The following is an 18,915-nucleotide window of genomic DNA, read 5'->3' on the forward strand; positions in this document are numbered from 1 at the left end:
GTCCAGGTCACAACCAACAAATGGTAAGGAAAGGGTGAGGGATGGGGGACCGAGTAAGTTAATTTTTAAAAGAGTGGTGGTATTTTTTTTGGTCATTTTTGAAGTACTTATTTCTTAGAGATACATACTGAAGTGTGTGTAGATGAAAAGTCTGGAGTTTGCTTTAAAATTCAGTGGTGGGGGAAATGGGCATAGATGAAACAAAATTTACTATGTATTGATCATTGCGGCTAGGTGAGTACAAGAGGTTCGTTAGACTATTCTGTCCGCTTTTGTATATGTTTACAAGTTAATAAAAATTAAAAGTAAATATTCGTCATTTGCTCTGAAGGTACACATTCGGTATAGTGTCTACTGATGGATTGTTATGAAAAGTATATGGGAGCCTGGAGAAGGGGTTTTTGATAAACTGCTTGGCTTGGTGTGAGGGTCTCCACCCCCCACAATACTAAGTACATATCTATATATGAAATTAAAGTCCAGATTGCTCATCTCGCCAGGCTAGTATTACTTTGTCTATGCCATTTTTTTAAGCATTTTGGATATTAAAATTCTCAATATTATAAATGGAGAAAGGAAAAGAATCAGGTCAGAGGACAAAAAGTACCTTATTTTAAAAGGTCATTATTCAAGATTACCAGAGTTCGAAAAGAGTGTTGTCAAAGATTCTTTCTGTACATACCTGTTAGGAGAGGCAATAAAAGCTTGGGTAACTCTGATATGGTCCAGAGAATCAGGCATGTGAGACGGTGAATGTCTTCTTTACTCCAGGATCTCTTTTTCAGAATTTTTATTATGGAAAACTTTAAACATGTAAAATTAAAGTGAACAGTAAAATGACTCCTCATGCCACCGCCATCTAACCTCAGCGGTTCTCAATTCCTACCCCGTGTACTTGTTTCATGTGTACTCTTATTTGGGGACAAATCTCAGATAATGTATTATTTCATCCATAAGTATGTTACTGTTTCCTTTTTAAATGATACCTTTTTTCAAGCATAAGCATTAACACATCTAAGAAAACCAACATTGATTCCTTAATATTGTCAAATACAGTTCAAATTTCCCCAGTCTTTTAAAAGCAATCCAGGATCTCTTGATTCCTTGCTTAATTATTTTTCTTTCGGCTGTCTCCATAAGGTCCGAAAGGCTCTGCGGAGTGCAGAGGCCTATGAAAATTTCCTGCGCTGTCTTGTTATCTTTAACCAGGAGGTGATCTCTCGGGCGGAGCTTGTGCAGTTAGTCTCTCCGTTCCTGGGGTAAGTGGAGTCAGGAGCTTAGCCCTGATGTGTGATATGGAGGTGAAATAAAACTTAGTTTGTGGGAGTATGTGATAGGCAAAATTAATTTGATTGTGGTGGGTCAGTTGACTCATAAAATGTCGGTGTCAAGAGAGTCCTCTGGGAAGTCTTCTAGTTCAACTTCGGAGATGAAAAAATAGGCAGAGAGGACATTGGCCAAGACTAGTGGTCTCCTGATCCCCTGACCAATGTTGGAGGTTTTATAGAGACCAATCTCTTCCAGGGTTCTAGAATCTTGACTTTGACAACCTAAGAATTATCTGAACATTGAAGCAATATTCCTGATTAGAAAATGGCTTGTTATTGCCTGGTACAGTTCTTCCATCACCACCTTAATTGGTCTTAGAGCACTTTATAAGAAAAGGAGAAGCCAGGTATTCAGAAGTACTGCTTCTTAGGCAGGAAATAATAATTGTCATTGGAATTTGTCCAATGGTAGTAGAGTTCTGAGCCAACACCAGATAGTGGTAGTCACACCTCAGGATTACTGCATCATGCTTCTAATTGCTCACCAATTTTTGGTTTGATTCTTCAGGAAATTCCCAGAATTGTTTAATTGGTTTAAAAACTTTCTGGGCTATAAGGAGTCTGTACATCTGGAAACCTTTCCAAAGGAACGAGCCACAGAGGGCATTGCCATGGAGATAGATTATGCCTCTTGTAAACGGTTGGGCTCCAGCTATCGAGCCCTGCCAAAGAGTTACCAGCAGCCCAAGTGTACAGGACGGACTCCTCTCTGTAAAGAGGTAAGACCTCCCTGAGAAAGGATCAGCCCTGAATCCGCAGCTTCCTCCAGAAGGGAGTGGTACCTGGGATGGAGAATTTACATGAATGAGGAAATCAAAATGCTTTTCTGTCTTTTTTCAAAAGAAAATGTTTTATACCTTTATTGAGAGCCTTTTTCTTACTATCTTTTTAAACTTGCTAAAGGTGAAAATTGTAATGTTAACTGTTTCTTCCCTCCCCTAAAGTGTTGTCTTTTTTTATTGAGAACGCTGAATCACCTGAAAACTTTGTTACACTTTTGTTTCAATTTCTCTTCTTTTACCCAAAGGTTTTAAATGATACCTGGGTTTCCTTCCCCTCCTGGTCTGAGGACTCCACCTTTGTTAGTTCCAAGAAAACTCAGTATGAAGAACATATCTATCGTTGTGAAGATGAACGTTTTGAGGTACAAGCTCCTTTATCATTTGAAATTTGGGGAAATGGGAGATTTGGAACAAGAGGATATCTTAAATACCTACCTGGGAGGGTTGGTTTTTTAAGACAAAGGAGCAAGAGGCTCACGTTCTTCTGTGGTAAATGCTTGTTGTATTTACCATGTTTTACGACTTTGTCAAATATATTAGTAATATTTTTATGACAAATGTTACTTACCCTTTGTAACTGAAATTATCCATTGATGGCTGAATAATACTCCTTTGAATTTTCAATAGCGTTTTAAAGGTTATTGTGTCTACATGGTATGTAAAATCAGTATCTTAAGACCTAGTGGGCTTTCTTGCAGCTGTTTTAAATTATTTATCTTAAAGTGTGTATTATTTTTAGCAGGTATCTTAAAATGGTTAGCAAACCAGCTCTTCTGTGAGAACTGGAACTCCTCTTTCATATTTCTGATATTGATTTGGCTCCATTTGAAAGAAAGTTGGGTTAGGGACTTTATTTTAAAGTAATTGGGAAAGGAAGAGCTGGAGTGAAGAAATGAGCTGGTAGACAGCCCCAGTACCAGGAGTGGGAGTACTGAAAATGGACTCAATTCTCAGTGTCTAGTTCACTGATAGCAACAAAAATGGAATGTTAACTGTGTCTTGAGAGGTAAAATTACGTGCATCCTATTTAATGTATTTATTATATAAAACCGACTGCCCCTGCTCATTCATACGGATGGGAGATATTTTGCTCCTTTTTTCATCCATACTGATTTAGCTCTCTGCCAGTTATCCCCCTTCATACTTGCTTCATCTGTTTCTGGCATGTTTTGAATGAAGAGCCCCATGTTGCTTGGCCACTGGCAGGTGGTTGGCCATCTCTGCCCCAGCGTTTATGAGGAGCTTCAACCATTTGCAGAAAACTCAGTCGTGACAGATGTTAACTTCTATAGAAAGTTTTATCAAGCTAAAGAAAGCATTTCTTTTTTACCTATGTTTAGTAAGTTTAGATGATGTGTGAGAAAGCAGAGACTGGCCTCTGTTTTTGACAGGATATTCCTATTCTTGACTAGTATGCCTGCAAATGAGAGGCAACAGCCTCATTTCCCACTTGCAGAGAGTTAAGACGCAAGAAATGTGTGTGTGTGCACATGCACATACTTAGGATTGGATGGGATGGACGAGTTTGAATCCTTTATACATCAGTATAGGTTAACATTCCTGCAATACAGACAACCCCCAAATCTCAGTGGCTTATAAAAATAGATTTATTTCTTCATCATACTACATGTGCATGATGTTTAGCAGGAGATTCTGCTCATCAGAATTACTTGGGGACCTAGGCTGACAGAGTGCCACCATCTTGAACAGTGCCAGTGACTAGAGGGAAAAAGAGCTCAGATGGATCTTGCACCCTTAAATGCTCTAGCCTAGACGTAATAGACATTACTTTGACTCACCTGTGCAAAACTCATTTGCTAGAACTAGTTGCATGGCCCTATCTAATCACAAGGGAGCCAGGAAGTTCAATCCATCATTTATCCATAACTGGGGAAAAGTGGGGGGACAACCAGAAATATTTGACAAAATGACTGCCATAGTCCTGAAACTACAAAAATTAGGAAACACACAGACATTTGGTCATAGACCTTTGAGACTGCTCATTTATTTCATTTTCTTTTTCTCATCTGGAGAATTTTGTGTTAAGCCTTGGAAAAAAGTTAACTCAAAGGTTGCTAGTCATATCCTTAACCAGGTCAGGGCTAAGCCCTTGCCAGAAAATAAAATGCCAGAAATTCAGTAAGAATTTAAATGGTTACCCACAGATACGACATTGAAGTCCATAAGGAATGATAGCCACTGCTCTTATTATTACTAGATGTGGAACAAGGCTATTAAATATTTAAACATTTCAAGTTACCCTGAAAAACCTTACTCATGAGACTGATTGGTAATCTTGAATGGTCTTTTTGGGATTTCGTTGTAGTGGTTGTTATTGTTTGTAACATCTTAGTAATTCATGAAAGTTCAAGGTTGTTTCCTATTAGGTCCCTCTGGTGTGGGGGCCGGGGGCCAGTAGTCCTAAGTAAAGCACACTGGTGGTGGTACAAGTATTAACTACCGCTTAGCCATCATTTATTGGATGTTTGTTGCATGCCTGGCGTCGTGCTAAATCCTTTACATGGATTGTACTGTTAAATCCAGAAAACAACCTTATGAGAGTAGGTGGTGTTATCCCTGTTTTACCTATAAGGACACAGTTTTATATGGCTATGGTATGGCAGAGCCAGGGTTCAAATCCAAGGAGTTTGACTTCTTCTACCTTATACGCCTGACAGCTATTCTGTTCTGGTTGGGGTCCTGAACATACTTTGTCTTTTTCTTTAGCTTGATGTAGTTTTAGAGACTAATCTGGCAACGATCCGGGTTTTGGAAGCAATACAGAAGAAGCTTTCCCGCTTGTCTGCTGAGGAACAAGCCAAATTTCGCTTGGACAACACCCTCGGGGGCACATCAGAAGTCATCCATCGAAAAGCCCTCCAAAGGATATATGCTGATAAAGCAGCTGACATCATTGATGGTCTGAGGAAGAACCCCTCCATTGCCGTCCCAATTGTCCTTAAAAGGTACCTGAGTGAATATGCCCTTCATGCTTCAGTGTGCTCCTTGACAGACTAGTGTCCCATTAAATAAGATTCTCCTTTTCGACTTGGTTATCCCATGAGACCTCCATTTCTCCCCAACCCTGGTTGTGGGAAATCAGGTGGAGTGTGGGGTAGTGGAGCTTCCCGATAGGCTTCTGTGTAGCCAGCAGTGGAGAACAAACCTTTAAAGTCCATAGTGGAATGCTCTGTGTGTTTGAGGTAATATTTTAAAATAGAGAAAAGAACAAAGAAGAAAACAGCCACCCATGTTCCTGTCACTCAGTACTAACCAATGTTCACATCTTTGTTTTTTAATAAGAAAAATCACGTTGTCTTTGTAAAATTGATATGTGTTATTAAAAAAGACTTAGCTTGCCATTTTTACCAAGAATGTCTTCTTTCTCATAACAAAACTTCAGCCTGAGGTATAGAGGGGCTGTTGAACCCACCTAAGGCTGGGTATCATGGAGGAGGCCAGGGCTGAGCCCCAGGCTCCTCCAAGCACATGGCACTCTGTACTACACTATGAATCCCAGCTAAGATTCATAGGGGCCTCTGTCTGTATCACCTGGTGAAAACTTACCTGCTGCACAATGCACAAGTGCCCAGATTTTATTGTTCCTCCCTAGTCTTCTCCTCAAGAGCTGGCACAAGCTGTTCCTCTCCTTGCCAGTAGCATTTAACTTTTGTCTTTGAGATGGAGGATATTCTGCAGTTCTAGTGCTGGTTTTGATTTTACTCTCCTCTCTTCTAGAGTATCAGGATCAGTCGTTCTCATTAGAACTTCCAAACTGTGGCCGGAGGAACGTTATTATGCAAGTTCTCTGCTCTTAGACTTTTGCATTTACATTAGCATAATAAACGTTCTCAGAAGTCCTGAGCAAAGAAACTTGTTTCACTTTGTTTTAGCTGGCCAAGGAAGAGAACCTCCTTTTCTAGGGTATTCTGTGGAATGTTGTTTGAGAAATAACTATTCTTGGCAAGATTTCTGACTTTGGGACAAATTACTTCCCCAAAGTAAGTCTTGAATGAGTAAGTTTCTCATGTATCAGAGTTCAAGACTGGTTTGAATAAAATTTACCCCAAAGTAAACAGTTGCCAACAGTTTTGGCAGATCTGCTATATCTTTTGACCTTCGAAATAAAATAAACCTGACGTATTTCTTGCTTCTAAACCCTTATGAGATTAGGTGCTGTTACCCCTATTTTACTGATAAAGAGACAGTCTTATATGGCTAATACAGCAGAGCCAGGATTCCAGTATGACTCCCTGCCTTAAAATTCCCTCATCTCGATTCCCATGTCTTGTTTTTCCACCTTCCACTCCACTAGGTTGAAAATGAAAGAGGAAGAATGGCGAGAAGCTCAGAGAGGCTTTAACAAGGTGTGGAGAGAGCAAAATGAGAAATACTACTTGAAATCTCTGGACCACCAAGGCATCAACTTTAAACAAAATGACACCAAGGTCCTGAGGTCTAAGAGCTTACTCAACGAGATTGAGAGTATCTATGATGAGGTGAGCTGGAGGTCTCTACATCTGTGCGACGTCCCCAGTCTGTATGTTCAGCGTAGCTTTGACTGCTGCAGATTACCTTTGTTATATGAATGTGAGACCCTCCAAAACTTGTTGATTCTTGCTTCATAGCATAGACTTCTATTCTCGATTCTACCATTTTAAATCTAAGCCTCACTAAGCTGTTTTACTAGTTTCCCATCCTGGTTTCAGTTCATGCCCACTACCCCCCTCTCCCACTTCTCTCCCTATCTGTTTCCTTCCAACAGTACCTTATATTCCTTCAGGTAGCCCATCTCAACTTCCCACAGCTTAAAATACTATCATTGATCCCCAGACTTTTTTTTTTTTTGGCCGCACTGTGTGGCTTGTGGGATTTTAGTTCCTCGAAGCTGGGCCCTCCACACTGAGTGTGTGGAGTCCTAACCACTGGACCGCCAGAGAACTCCCCCTAGACTCTTCCTAATCCTTGTTTATTCGGCATCCTTACCAGGATTATATAGAGTACTGGGAGCTAGGATACAGAGATGAATAAGAAATTAATCCTGCTTTCTTTGAGCTCACAGTCTTAGGGGATGGATAGAAACAAATACAGTGTGATTGAGAATTCCTAGAAATGGTGTGATCTTGAATTTGAAAAAACTTTGTATTATGAAACTATCAAACATACACAAAAGGGGAGAGAATAGTAAAATGATCTCTTACATAAACTTAATCACCTCTATTTTGCCAATTTTGTTATATCTGCCACCATCCATACTCCCACCCCAGAAGGATTTTAAAGTAAATCCTAGACTTCATATCGTATCCTCCATAAATACTAATCCAGAATTTTAAAAGATGATCCCAGTTCTGTCCCATTGTCTCTTATAAGTCTTCAGTGTCTGGAAGGCACCGATCATTTTGTTATCAAACCACATCTCGCACATCATCTTTTTGTTTCTGGAAGTTTTGGGTTAGAAAATAATGGCCACTGTGGTTAATAGAAAGTACTGCTGGTGTAGTCTCATAGGTCTGTTTGTTGTTCCTGTAGGTACATCGCGTAATACTTTGTCTCTCTCTCCTGTTAGAGGCAAGAGCAGGCTACGGAAGAAAATGCTGGTGTACCTGTTGGCCCACACCTCTCACTTGCCTACGAAGACAAACAGATTCTGGAAGATGCTGCTGCTCTGATTATCCACCATGTGAAGAGGCAGACAGGCATTCAGAAGGAGGACAAATATAAAATCAAGCAAATCATGCATCATTTTATTCCAGATCTGCTCTTTGCTCAGAGAGGTGATCTCTCGGATGTAGAGGAAGAGGAAGAAGAAGAGATGGATGTAGATGAAGCCACAGGGGCGGCTAAGAAGCACAATGGTGTTGGGGGCAGTCCCCCTAAGTCCAAGCTACTGTTCAGTAACACAGCAGCTCAGAAGTTAAGAGGGATGGATGAAGTATACAACCTCTTCTATGTTAATAATAACTGGTATATCTTTATGCGACTGCACCAGATACTCTGCTTGAGGCTGCTGCGGATTTGTTCCCAGGCTGAACGGCAAATTGAAGAAGAAAACCGAGAGAGAGAGTGGGAACGGGAAGTGTTGGGCATAAAGCGAGACAAGAGTGACAGCCCCGCCATCCAGCTACGTCTCAAAGAACCTAGTGAGTGCTTAGATTGTCAGTCTACAGAAGATGTGAGGGGTTGGGGACCTCAGGGCCTAGTTAGACTCAGGACTGCTTTCTTTTATACATAGAGCACAGGCAGGCCTTAGAGGCTGGCTAGGTTCAAATCCTAGCACCGCAGTTTACTGGTTGTGTGACCTTACTTAAACTCTGTGAACCTGTTTACCTGTAAAATGGAGGTACTACTTGTCTCTTGGGGTTGTTGGGACAATTGGAGAAAATATGAGAAGCACCCTGTGCACTGCTTGGATCATGGACACTCAATAGCTGGTACTATGGACACCAGGGAAGTGGGTGTCAGTTACTGTCAGTTTCCCAAATGGCAGATCTCTGGGTTATTGCAAAGTGTTTGAAAGGACAGAGACGTGACTCAAACGTCATAGTTGGTTTCATTCCATGACAGAACATAAATTCCTAGTTGTTCATGCCTGAGACAGATGCAAAAGAGGAGATGGGGACTCAAGAGATGGTTTGAGACAGCAGAACAGGCAGAGCAGGAATGAAGATAGAAGACTCAGGAAAAGGAAAATAAATGAGGATTAAGGAAGCCACCATATCCTCTAAGTAATTCTATGCTGCTTGCTTCTAGATATCTCTTCAGGTCATAAGTTAGGTACTTAAGCTGTGAGCCAAAAGCTTTTTTGTGAAGCCTTTCTTCTGTGCTCTTTAGGAAATAGCCAATCTTTGGAGTGAATTATCCTTTCTTTTCTTTTCTTTCCTTTTTTTTAAAAAAAAAAAAAACTGTTACTGGTGTAAGAAGCCCATTTGAAGCCCTGGCCTTCTATCTGTTGAAGAGCTAATGAACCTGGGAATTAATTCTAAAAGCCTTTATCTGGATTAATACTAGCTTGAGAGACTTCAGTATAGTGATTCCATCTGCTTGGGTAGAAATGAGACAGAAGATGACCTAATCCTGGCTTGACCGTTGACTTAACCTGGTTTGAGGCTTACAGTTTGTTCTTGAGTAATAATGTCAAGCCTCACACTGATCGTGGGTCATGTGGTTTGCGCTAATAGCACTCAGCTTTATTCTGACATGAAAGCATTTTTTCATGGCAGTAGCACAGCCCGTTCCTATGCTGTGGATCCGAACAAGGTAATGTTCTGTAATGAAACTCAAGCCAGTTGCTTCTTTTAAACAGTAGTTGTCCTGTTTAACCTGTCTTGAATGAATCCATCACACTTCAGATAAATGGAAATGGACTCAGCTTTTGCTCTCAGCCTTTTTTCCCCTATATTTTACAAAGAGGTAACTAAATGTCAAAGACAAAGAGTTCTTGTTGTAATTTTTTTCATTTCAGTGAACTTTTTATTGAAGTGCAAAACATAGACAGAAAAGTATACACATCCGAATTGTGTAGCTCAGCGAATTTTTACAAAGCAAACACACCTGATAACCAGCACCCTGATCAAGAAACAGAACATAACCGGTAGCCCCGTCGTGCCACAGTCTTGATTGCCAGCGCTGGAGATCAGAGTTGCCTGTTTTTGAGCTTTATGTAAATGGGTCTTATTTTAGTAAACTAAAGGCGGAGTCCTTTCACCTTTCCTTGTGCACACTGCTAGTTGCCAGACGTCTCTGTAACAACTGATAAGATTCCAGCTGGTGGTTGAAGTGATTCATATGCAGCAAGTACAAATCATTTAATGTAATTTGTGAAGTACAATATTGGGAATCCATTTTTAAACAAAAGGACTTTGACAAATGCAGATCACTTCATTATTCATAGAGGATTTAATTTGCACTCCTCTTTTTCTGTTCCCGAGAGGTTTCCTAGTGCTAGAGTATGGTTCCGCCTGCCTTTTCTCTTCAGCCCTTGATGCTCCGTTGAAAGAGCTGTATGAGCAGGCGACCTGTGTGAGGGATGCTCTATGTAGGCTGCGAGAGCAGGTTCCTGTCTTAGCAGGGGAGCCAAGAACTTTTTGACGAAACTTCTTCCCTGGGATATTTTGCTCTCCTGTCACGCATAGCCAGGCCATACTGTAAATAAGTGTTTTTCAGGCACAGTCAGTCGGAGTGTTAGAAGCCGCTGTTAAAGTTGCAGAGTCACTCTCCTTTAATAGACAGTGCTGGGGGTTGTAGCCACCTGTCAGATCTCATCTCTCTGCAGCAGACTAAACACCTAGATTTGTTCTGTTAAGTGCTCTTTAGGCCAGCTGTGGGATTTGCCCTGCCTTCTCTTCCAGTCTTTTCTTAGCAGGGTAAGGCCTCATCTCTCCCATCTCTCCCACAGTGGACGTTGATGTAGAAGATTATTACCCAGCTTTCCTGGATATGGTGCGGAGCCTGCTGGATGGCAACATAGACTCTTCACAGTATGAAGATTCGCTAAGAGAGATGTTTACCATTCATGCCTACATTGCCTTTACCATGGACAAACTCATCCAGAGCATTGTCAGACAGGTGAGGGCATGGCAGAGGCTAGGGTTGGTGAGGGAGAAAGTCTACAGATGGATTCAGGAAAGAGAAAAGGCAAGATTTCTGTTGGGAAAGCAGTCAGTTTCCTCATATAATGATGTTTATGAACGCATGGTTCTGTAGAGGGGAGGGAGAGGTTAATGTGATGTGATGTCGGATTTCTCCTGTTAACAGAGTGGGAGTACTTCAGCCATGTGGTTGACTCCTTTGCTTTGCTCAGCGTGCCCTGGGAGTATGAGCCTACCTGAGAGTGATGTTTTACCCCCAGCACTGGTCCTGACCCCCTGCCCTACCCTCCCAGCTCTTACGTCGGGTACCAGGCGTGAGCTCAGTTTCCTCTTCTTTAGGTGTTGGTAATTCTATGGACTTCCCGTATTTAACATTTGAAATTCTTTTTACAGGAAGGGTTTCATACAACATCTTTTATACTCTGTCCACCTCACTATCTGAGATTCCCTCTGAGTTAGATTTGTAGTTGGTTTTTTGGTTTATTCTTGTGGCACCCTAGAAGTTTGTAAATATGTTGTTCTTTACAACAATAATTTTATAGCAAATAACATGTAATAGGTTTCCATTCCTTTGCCTTTAGTTCTGAACTTTTGAAGGGATCGGAGTCTGTTGATAGTGCACCACTTTCTTTAAAGTGGAAACTTTTTTTTTTTTTGCGATACGCGGGCCTCTCACTGTTGTGGCCTCTCCCATTGCGGAGCACAGGCTCCGGATGCACAGACTCAGCGGCCATGGCTCACGGGCCCAGCCGCTCCGCGGCACGTGGGATCTTCCCGGATCGGGGCACGAACCCGTGTCCCCTGCATCGGCAGGCGGACTCTCAGCCACTGTGCCACCAGGGAAGCCCAAAGTGAAAACTTTTAAAAAGACAATTCTAATTCTAGAGTCCACACCGCTACTATGGAAAGAAAAGCTTGTTCAGTGTTTTCCTCAGATAAAATATGGAATCCTTCGCAAAGTACTCATGCTTTTACCTTGAATTTAGAAGGATGCATGGCTCTGCACCCCTCTCACAGGATCTACTCAGAGTCAAGGAATGTTGCTTCACATAACTGAATCTTGGCATCTTCACAAAAGTTGTCAGGCAGAGAGCTGAAAGTTGAAGTGGTTATCAGGCCTTCCCTTAAGGGGTCTTAATGGTGATGGACAGAAATCTTTACATGTATACAATCAGCTATGGTCATAATTTTTTTTTTTTTTTTTTTTTTTTTTTTTTTTTTTGCTGTACGCGGGCATCTCACTGTTGTGGCCTCTCCCGTTGCGGAGCACAGGCTCCAGACATGCAGGCTCAGCGGCCATGGCTCACGGGCCCAGCCACCCCACGGCACGTGGGATCCTCCCAGACCGGGGCACGAACCTGTGTCGCCTGCATCGGCAGGCGGACTCTCAACCACTGCGCCACCAGGGAAGCCCTGGTCATAATTTTTGAGAGACTAATGCCTGTTAATGTCCCCTAGATTTACATAAAAGACTTCAGTTACCATGTGCTTATGTTTCTGTTTACAAGTTTGCTGTTGCTACAGCTAGAAATAAAGTCTTTCATACTACCAGTACAACTTTAAAAATCTAATACAACAAGGCTCAGCGGCCATGGCTCACAGGCCCAGCCGCTCTGAGGCATGTGGGAACTTCCCAGACCGGGGCACGAACCCGTGTCCCCTGCATCGGCAGGCGGACTCTCAACCACTGCGCCACCAGGGAAGCCCGCAAGGTTGGTTTTTTAAATAGATATAATTAGTCTATTTACTAGAAGCACCTGGTTATGATTTTGAGTCAATAATACATAAGGTCCGATCTTTTTTTATGGAGACAGGTTTTATCCAGAAATCTGAATCCATTGTTTTTAAAATACGTTTATGCTCCTCAGCTTAACTCCTGAATTGGAGGCATAACATTTCTTACTCTCCTTATCTCCTTTGCTGTTCTCCAGAGTTCATTGCTGACTGGAGGTAGAACATATATTTCAAGGTCAAACCATATATTTATCTTACTTTTCTAGACTAGTTTAAGAGGGTTTTGTCTTAAGAATACAATAGGCAGTCTCACAGACATCTGGTGTGGGACTCAAAATATGGCCAGACCATCTAGGGGTTAGACTGGGGAGGTTTTTTTTTTCCCTCTCCTGCATGCCTCCTTTCTGGACATCTCCCCCATCCTCATGCTTCTCTCTTCAGATGAACACTCAGCACGTACTCAAGGCTTCTCCAGCACCTGAGGCTTTCACTTGCCACGGCAGTGCCTCTGGCCCTGGCATTACCAACCATCCAGGTGCTCCTCTGTAAAAAGTCTACCAGACACACTCATTGTGTCATTTCAATTTAGCAGGAGAGAGAATCTAACCAGCCTAGTGTGGGGATGAGAGTTGCCTAGTTGTCCCTGGATTTATAATGCTGCCCTTTCCAAAAACTAGAAGGGGCCAGGTATCCGAGGAGAGGGTGCGGATAGGGAGTTGGTGACGTGATCTCCTTTTACAGGAAGGTATAAAGAAGTATCTACATGATAGAGACCATGCTTTGGACGTGCACTGCTTTTTTTCTCTCTTAAACACTGTATTTTAAGCCTTCCCCCGTATTAGCAAGTTATCATAAGCATTATTTTAATGGTCACATTAAAAGCCATTGTATAGACTAATTGTAATTTAACGACCTCCAGTTGCTGGCCTTTCTACCACCATCAGGTCACTCACCCTTCTGACCTTGCACCTTCTTCCATTTATCTACAAATACACATACTTGTCACTTAAGAGTTTTTTAAATGTTAAAAATAAGTAGTTGTCATAGTTACTAGCACTTCAAAAAGAGTGTATCTTCCTAAAAATAGAATGGCTTAGTGGTTATGAGAATTTTAAAGTAAAATAGACAAATTGATACTGCAATTAACATTTTGCTTTCTTGTATCTGTTTTTCACATTCTCTGGCATTTTAATGGGTAAAGTTTCATTTGAGAGAATCTTTATTTCACAGTAGATATATCGTCATGACCTATGAGAATAGAATCTCTGAAAGATTCAACTTTCTAGTCATCAGATAGTTTAATAAGATAGTTTCAGAAGTTACCAGTAGTCAGTCGTGATTGACCTGTGTTGAAAATGAGTTAATTTACCTACAATTTTAAATACTATACTTTTATTATCAGATGTGGAAAAATAGAGGATGTGTTAGAAAGAATATTAGTCCTAACTCAGCTCCTTCAGCTGAGCACCCATGACAGATTAATTCAGTAACAGCTTCCTCAGTGCCTATTGAGTTTCAGACTTTGTACTAGGGCTGTGAATGTAGACATGGATCTTGCTTTCATGGTTCTCCGAAGTCCCTCTCCTCACCTTAGCACACGTGAGTTTTCTTATCTAACATGTAAATTTGTCTCATATATCAATATAGTAGGGTACCCTTCTCCAGCCTGCTTCCCAGGGTAGTTGTGTGGATCAACTGAGAATACGTATGAAAGGAAATTGTAAATGGTAAAGAAGTGCCATAAAATTAGGAAGCCATGGAAATTTTCTTTCATGTAAAAAAATTTTTCTTAAGTTCCTTAGAACTTTAAATGAGCAGCACATTAACCTGAGTTGCTTATGGTTTTGCTTTTAAATATATATGAACATTTTATTCATGGACCAGAGATATGGTTGAAGATTTTGGCTTGGTTATTCTCCAAGAAAATAAGATAGTGGTTTTGTATGATTAATGTTCTAAAATGATCAACCAGAAAACCCTTCTTTTTTTTTCTTTTTGCGGTACGCGGGCCTCTCACTGTTGTGGCCTCTCCCGTTGCAGAGCACGGGCTCTGGACGCGCAGGCTCATCGGCCATGGCTCACGGGCCCAGCCGCTCCGCGGCATGTGGGATCTTCCCGGACCGGGGCATGAACCCGTATGCCCTGCATCGGCAGGCAGACTCTCAACCACTGCGCCACCAGGGAGGCCCTGGAAAAAACCTTTTTGAGCTGAGTGATTGGAACCACCAAAGGGAGGCTGAGTGTGTGACAGGGAGAACTATATTTTTGGTTCCCTGATGACTTGCCTTTGCTTGACTCCAGCTGCAGCACATCGTGAGTGATGAGATCTGTGTACAAGTGACTGACCTGTACCTGGCGGAAAACAATAATGGGGCCACTGGAGGCCAGCTGAATACACAGACCTCAAGGAGCCTCCTGGAGTCAACATATCAGCGGAAGGCTGAGCAGCTCATGTCAGATGAGAATTGCTTTAAGGTGAGAGGTACTCAGGTAGTCCGGGACCATGCTGACGACAGTGTGAGCTGTTGGGGCTCTCTCCACCAGAAGTCAAAGCCATACCAGGGTACTTTGACCCAGTGATTCCACTCCTAGACCTCCTTGGAGAGCCTGTGAACTCACTGGAATAAATGCAAAAAAACATGGAAAAGTAAAGTCTCTTGTGGGTAGTCTGTTTCTTGCCTTTTAAAAAAATTAGCTCTTACATATGATTTTTATAATTTTGTATTCTTCTTCGCTGAACATTTATTTGGGTATTAAATGCTTCGTAAATATTATTGTTTAAAAGTGTAATCCATGGTCGTTGTAGAAAAGATAGGAAACGCAGAGAAAAGAAAAACTAGTCACCTACAGTTCTTCCCAGAAATAATCATTGATGACATTTCTAAACTTTTCTATGCTAATATGTATTTTGAAAAAGATTATACTGGGCAAAATGTTCTGGAACTTATTTCACTCAATTAGCAACACCTCTGGGTCTTCAGCATCTTTTTATGACTATTTGATATTTAATTTTATAGAAAATTATGCCTGTCTAGTTGGACATTTAGGTTGTTTCCGGTTTTCTACCATTATAATAGCTAATTAGAAAAGCAAATAGCTGGAAACAGTCTAGGTGTCCAACCCTTTACGGGAATGGTTAATGGCAGCCTATTGTGTGAATGCTAGATGGCATATTTTGCAGCTCTTAAAAGTTAATTATAAATTATAAAAATACTGAAACAAATAAAGGACACAAAATTACATGTGTTATGATTGCATCTATGTAATAAACGTGTATAGTTGAACAAAGCCTGTATGTATTAATGTAAGCACAGGTTTAGGTGGCCCAGAATAAGGTTTGTAGTTGGCCTAGCAGAGAGAGCTAAGCTAAATAAAAGTTTGACCTTGGTGGGCATGTTCCATGTACTTTAATGATCTGACCCTCAAATTGTTCACTTCTATTTTCAGCTATTTCTTTAGTTTCTGATCTATCACCTGTACTGTTGGCTTAATTTAGAATCAAAGACCTGGAAATGAGTTTTCTAGTTCAGTCACAGATCTAATGTTCTACTATCCGAGGACTTTCCCACTACAGAAGAGATTTCCTAAGCCTTTCAGAGTTTTAAATCTATAAATGTTTATTATGAGTTTAGTGGGTGTTTACTTTCATGGTGGACAGAATTATCATCCCCATCTACAATGAGTTAACAGTGTATTAAATTGTGTGGTGAGGGCCTATGAAGGAATGGGTAGACTCACCCAGTAGATAAGAATAGTTGTCAGAATAGCAGAGGGAATAGCAGGAACAGAAGGCTTGGTAACCAGGAAAATCGTGTCATCACAGTGACCTTTTTCTTTCAAATGTTTATATAGAGAATAAAAGTCCATATAGTATTAGCATTAAGCTAAGAATAAGCAGCCCTTCAAATCCTCTGCCCAGCCCCACCTCCCGCCTCCTCTCCCTTCATTTTTTTTCTATGCATATTCTACAGTGCTTTTTTAAAAATCAGGCATGTTTAGCTCTCTGTGTATCCATTCAGACCCTTTTCTGTGCATTTGCATATATTGACACATAGATGTTTATATAGAAATTAATGATTAGATTTAGATTGGATTAGCGTATTTTACATCTGGCTTTTTTTTTTTTTTTACATGTCTTAGAATTTGCTCTATTTTGGTTTACATAGATCCAGCTCATTTTTTCAACTGCTGTGTCATACATAATAGTATGAATGTACCATAGTTTTTTGCGGGTTTTTTTGTTTGTTTGTTTTTGGGGGTTTGTTTTTGGCTATGCCACGTGGCCTGTGGGATATTAGTTCCCCCACCAGGGATGGAAGCTGGGCCCCCAGCAGTGAAAGCGCCAAGTCCTTAACCACTGGACTGCCGGGGAATTCCCTGTACTATAGTTTTTTAAAAAAATCATTGCCTGATGGGTAAACGTTTTAAACTATTTCCATTTTTTACTATCTCAAATAGTGCTTCATTGAACCGCATTTTGTATCCTTGCGTGCACGTGGTAGTGTTTGTTTAGGGTAGAGGCAGAGAAATGAAATTACTAGGTTAAATGGTATGCATATTTTAAAATTTAAACTTTAATGGGTATTCCCATTTCACTCTCCAAAGTGACTGGCTATACCAGTGTGCACTTTGATAAGAGCATTTATTTCCCCATTCTTAGTCAACACTTAGTATTATCAAACTTATTTTTGCCAATTAGATGATTAGAAAAATATTTTAATTCACATTTCCCTGTTCGCTACTGTTTCCTGTTTTTCTCTTCTGTGTATTGCCTACTCGCATCCTTCACCTTTTGCGGGGGAGAGGGGTCGTAGTTTTTTTTGTTTGTTTTTTTGTTTTTTTTTTTTTTTTCAGTACACGGGCCTCTCGCTGTTGTGGCCTCTCCCGTTGCGGAGCATAGGCTCCGGACACGCAGGCTCAGCGGCCATGGCTCACGGGCCCAGCCGCTCCACAGCACGTGGGATCTTCTTGGACTAGGCATGAACCCGTGTCCCCTGCATCGGCAGGCGGACTCTCAACCACTGTGCCACCAGGGAAGCCCTGTAGTTCTTTTTATGTACTTTTTCAAATATGATTTTCTTTGTCATGATTTCTCTGAAATCGATTGGTCTTCCTCTATGTCCTGTCCTTCAGTGCTCAGCTGAGTGTCACTTCAGTGAAGTGAAATCTTTCTCATCTCACTGAGGGGGGATAACATATTGTGCATGTTTCTAGAGTAGTACCTTTGTAGTTATTTTGTTGTAATGTAAATATAGCTATTTGTATCCCTTTTCCTTCACTAAATTGAGCTCCTCCAAGCAAGAAACCATGTTCTCTTCTGCGTGTGCCTCTGCCTAATAAATGGCAAACATTCAGTGACTGTGTGTTAGTTGAATGAAGCCTAGGAGATTGGCAGAGGAGGCATGGAGAGGAGGTGGGGGTGTCCAAATGGTAGAGGATCTTCACAGCCATAACTAAGGAAAAGGTATGAATTTTGTTGTGGTTGGCGAGCAGTGAAGCATTTTTAAGGACTAAATATTCCACTGGCTTTGAGCTTTCAGGAAGATTAGTAACACTGAGTAACGAGGAGGGGAGGAATCAGAGTCATGTTTACAACTGGAGGCAGTTACCAAATTTGGGTGATGGATGTGGGCAATCTAATAATAAAGTTAGTCAAGACTTGGAGAGTGGTTGCAGAGGTCAGAGAGTTGGGGTGAACACATGGTAAAGGACCTAACAAGACAGGTGTCAGGCGAGGAGCCTGTTGGGATGAAATTGAGTTCAGTTTTAGGCATGTAGAGGAGACTTGTCTTCTCAATATTACTTTGAAGAGTGGTTTCTTTACAGCAGTGGGACAAATCTCGACACTCTAGGTTTTTTCATCCTAAATCCAGGGAGGTTTAGCAAACTCCTAGGAGCAGTTTTTTTCATATCTATTTTGGAAGTAACTATGTTTGTATGTGTGTATGGTATGTTCTTGTTACTTTTTAAATTTTACTAGCAAGTAGGAATTCTTTTTCTCCAGAAGAACTGTGAACCAGAACTGGTTTCTGGTCCTGTTTGCTTACTGACTAGCTGTGTGGCCTTGAGAAATCAGAACTTTCTGAATTTTAGGTTTTTCCCTATGTAAAATGAAGAATGTTGAAATAAATGATTCTCAAGCTTTCTTCTAATCGCTGATCTTCACCATTGATTCCTATAGTGATCTGGTCTGCAGCGAGCCCTTAGGATCGGGGCATTGAGAATCCTGGGATTCCAAAAGGGGAGATCTGTGTGCCATCACCATTTGATACTTCTTTTGTGCAAAATGTGACTTGGTTTTGCCTCTATCAGTGTACTGCTTTTAAATATGAATTTTTTTAAAAAATCACACAAATAGTATTAGCAGAACTCAGTTTCAAATATGATTGGTACCATTGCAGCAGATCACTTCTTATGTTGATGTTTTGTGTTCCTTACCTCATGGTATGTGTGATTTCTTGGGTAGTCTTTATTGTGGTGGAA

The 18,915-nt window shown here is 41.1% G+C and overlaps 1 protein-coding gene across 3 annotated transcripts in view; it reads left to right on the plus strand.

Moving 5' to 3' along the window:
• The window catches only part of SIN3A (SIN3 transcription regulator family member A), a 66,417-nt gene that overhangs the window by 36,337 nt on the left and 11,165 nt on the right, over positions 1-18,915 (plus strand). For all 3 annotated transcript variants that reach the window (XM_060005575.1, XM_060005573.1, XM_060005574.1), the window contains 8 exons: positions 1,141-1,259; positions 1,837-2,047; positions 2,356-2,472; positions 4,838-5,076; positions 6,426-6,609; positions 7,677-8,250; positions 10,506-10,675; positions 14,734-14,907. In XM_060005575.1, the coding sequence (XP_059861558.1) occupies positions 1,141-1,259; positions 1,837-2,047; positions 2,356-2,472; positions 4,838-5,076; positions 6,426-6,609; positions 7,677-8,250; positions 10,506-10,675; positions 14,734-14,907 (1,788 nt within the window). The remainder of the gene's footprint in view (positions 1-1,140; positions 1,260-1,836; positions 2,048-2,355; positions 2,473-4,837; positions 5,077-6,425; positions 6,610-7,676; positions 8,251-10,505; positions 10,676-14,733; positions 14,908-18,915) is intronic.

This window comes from Delphinus delphis, chromosome 2 (assembly GCF_949987515.2).
Source record: "Delphinus delphis chromosome 2, mDelDel1.2, whole genome shotgun sequence".
Taxonomy (NCBI): Eukaryota; Metazoa; Chordata; class Mammalia; order Artiodactyla; family Delphinidae; genus Delphinus; species Delphinus delphis.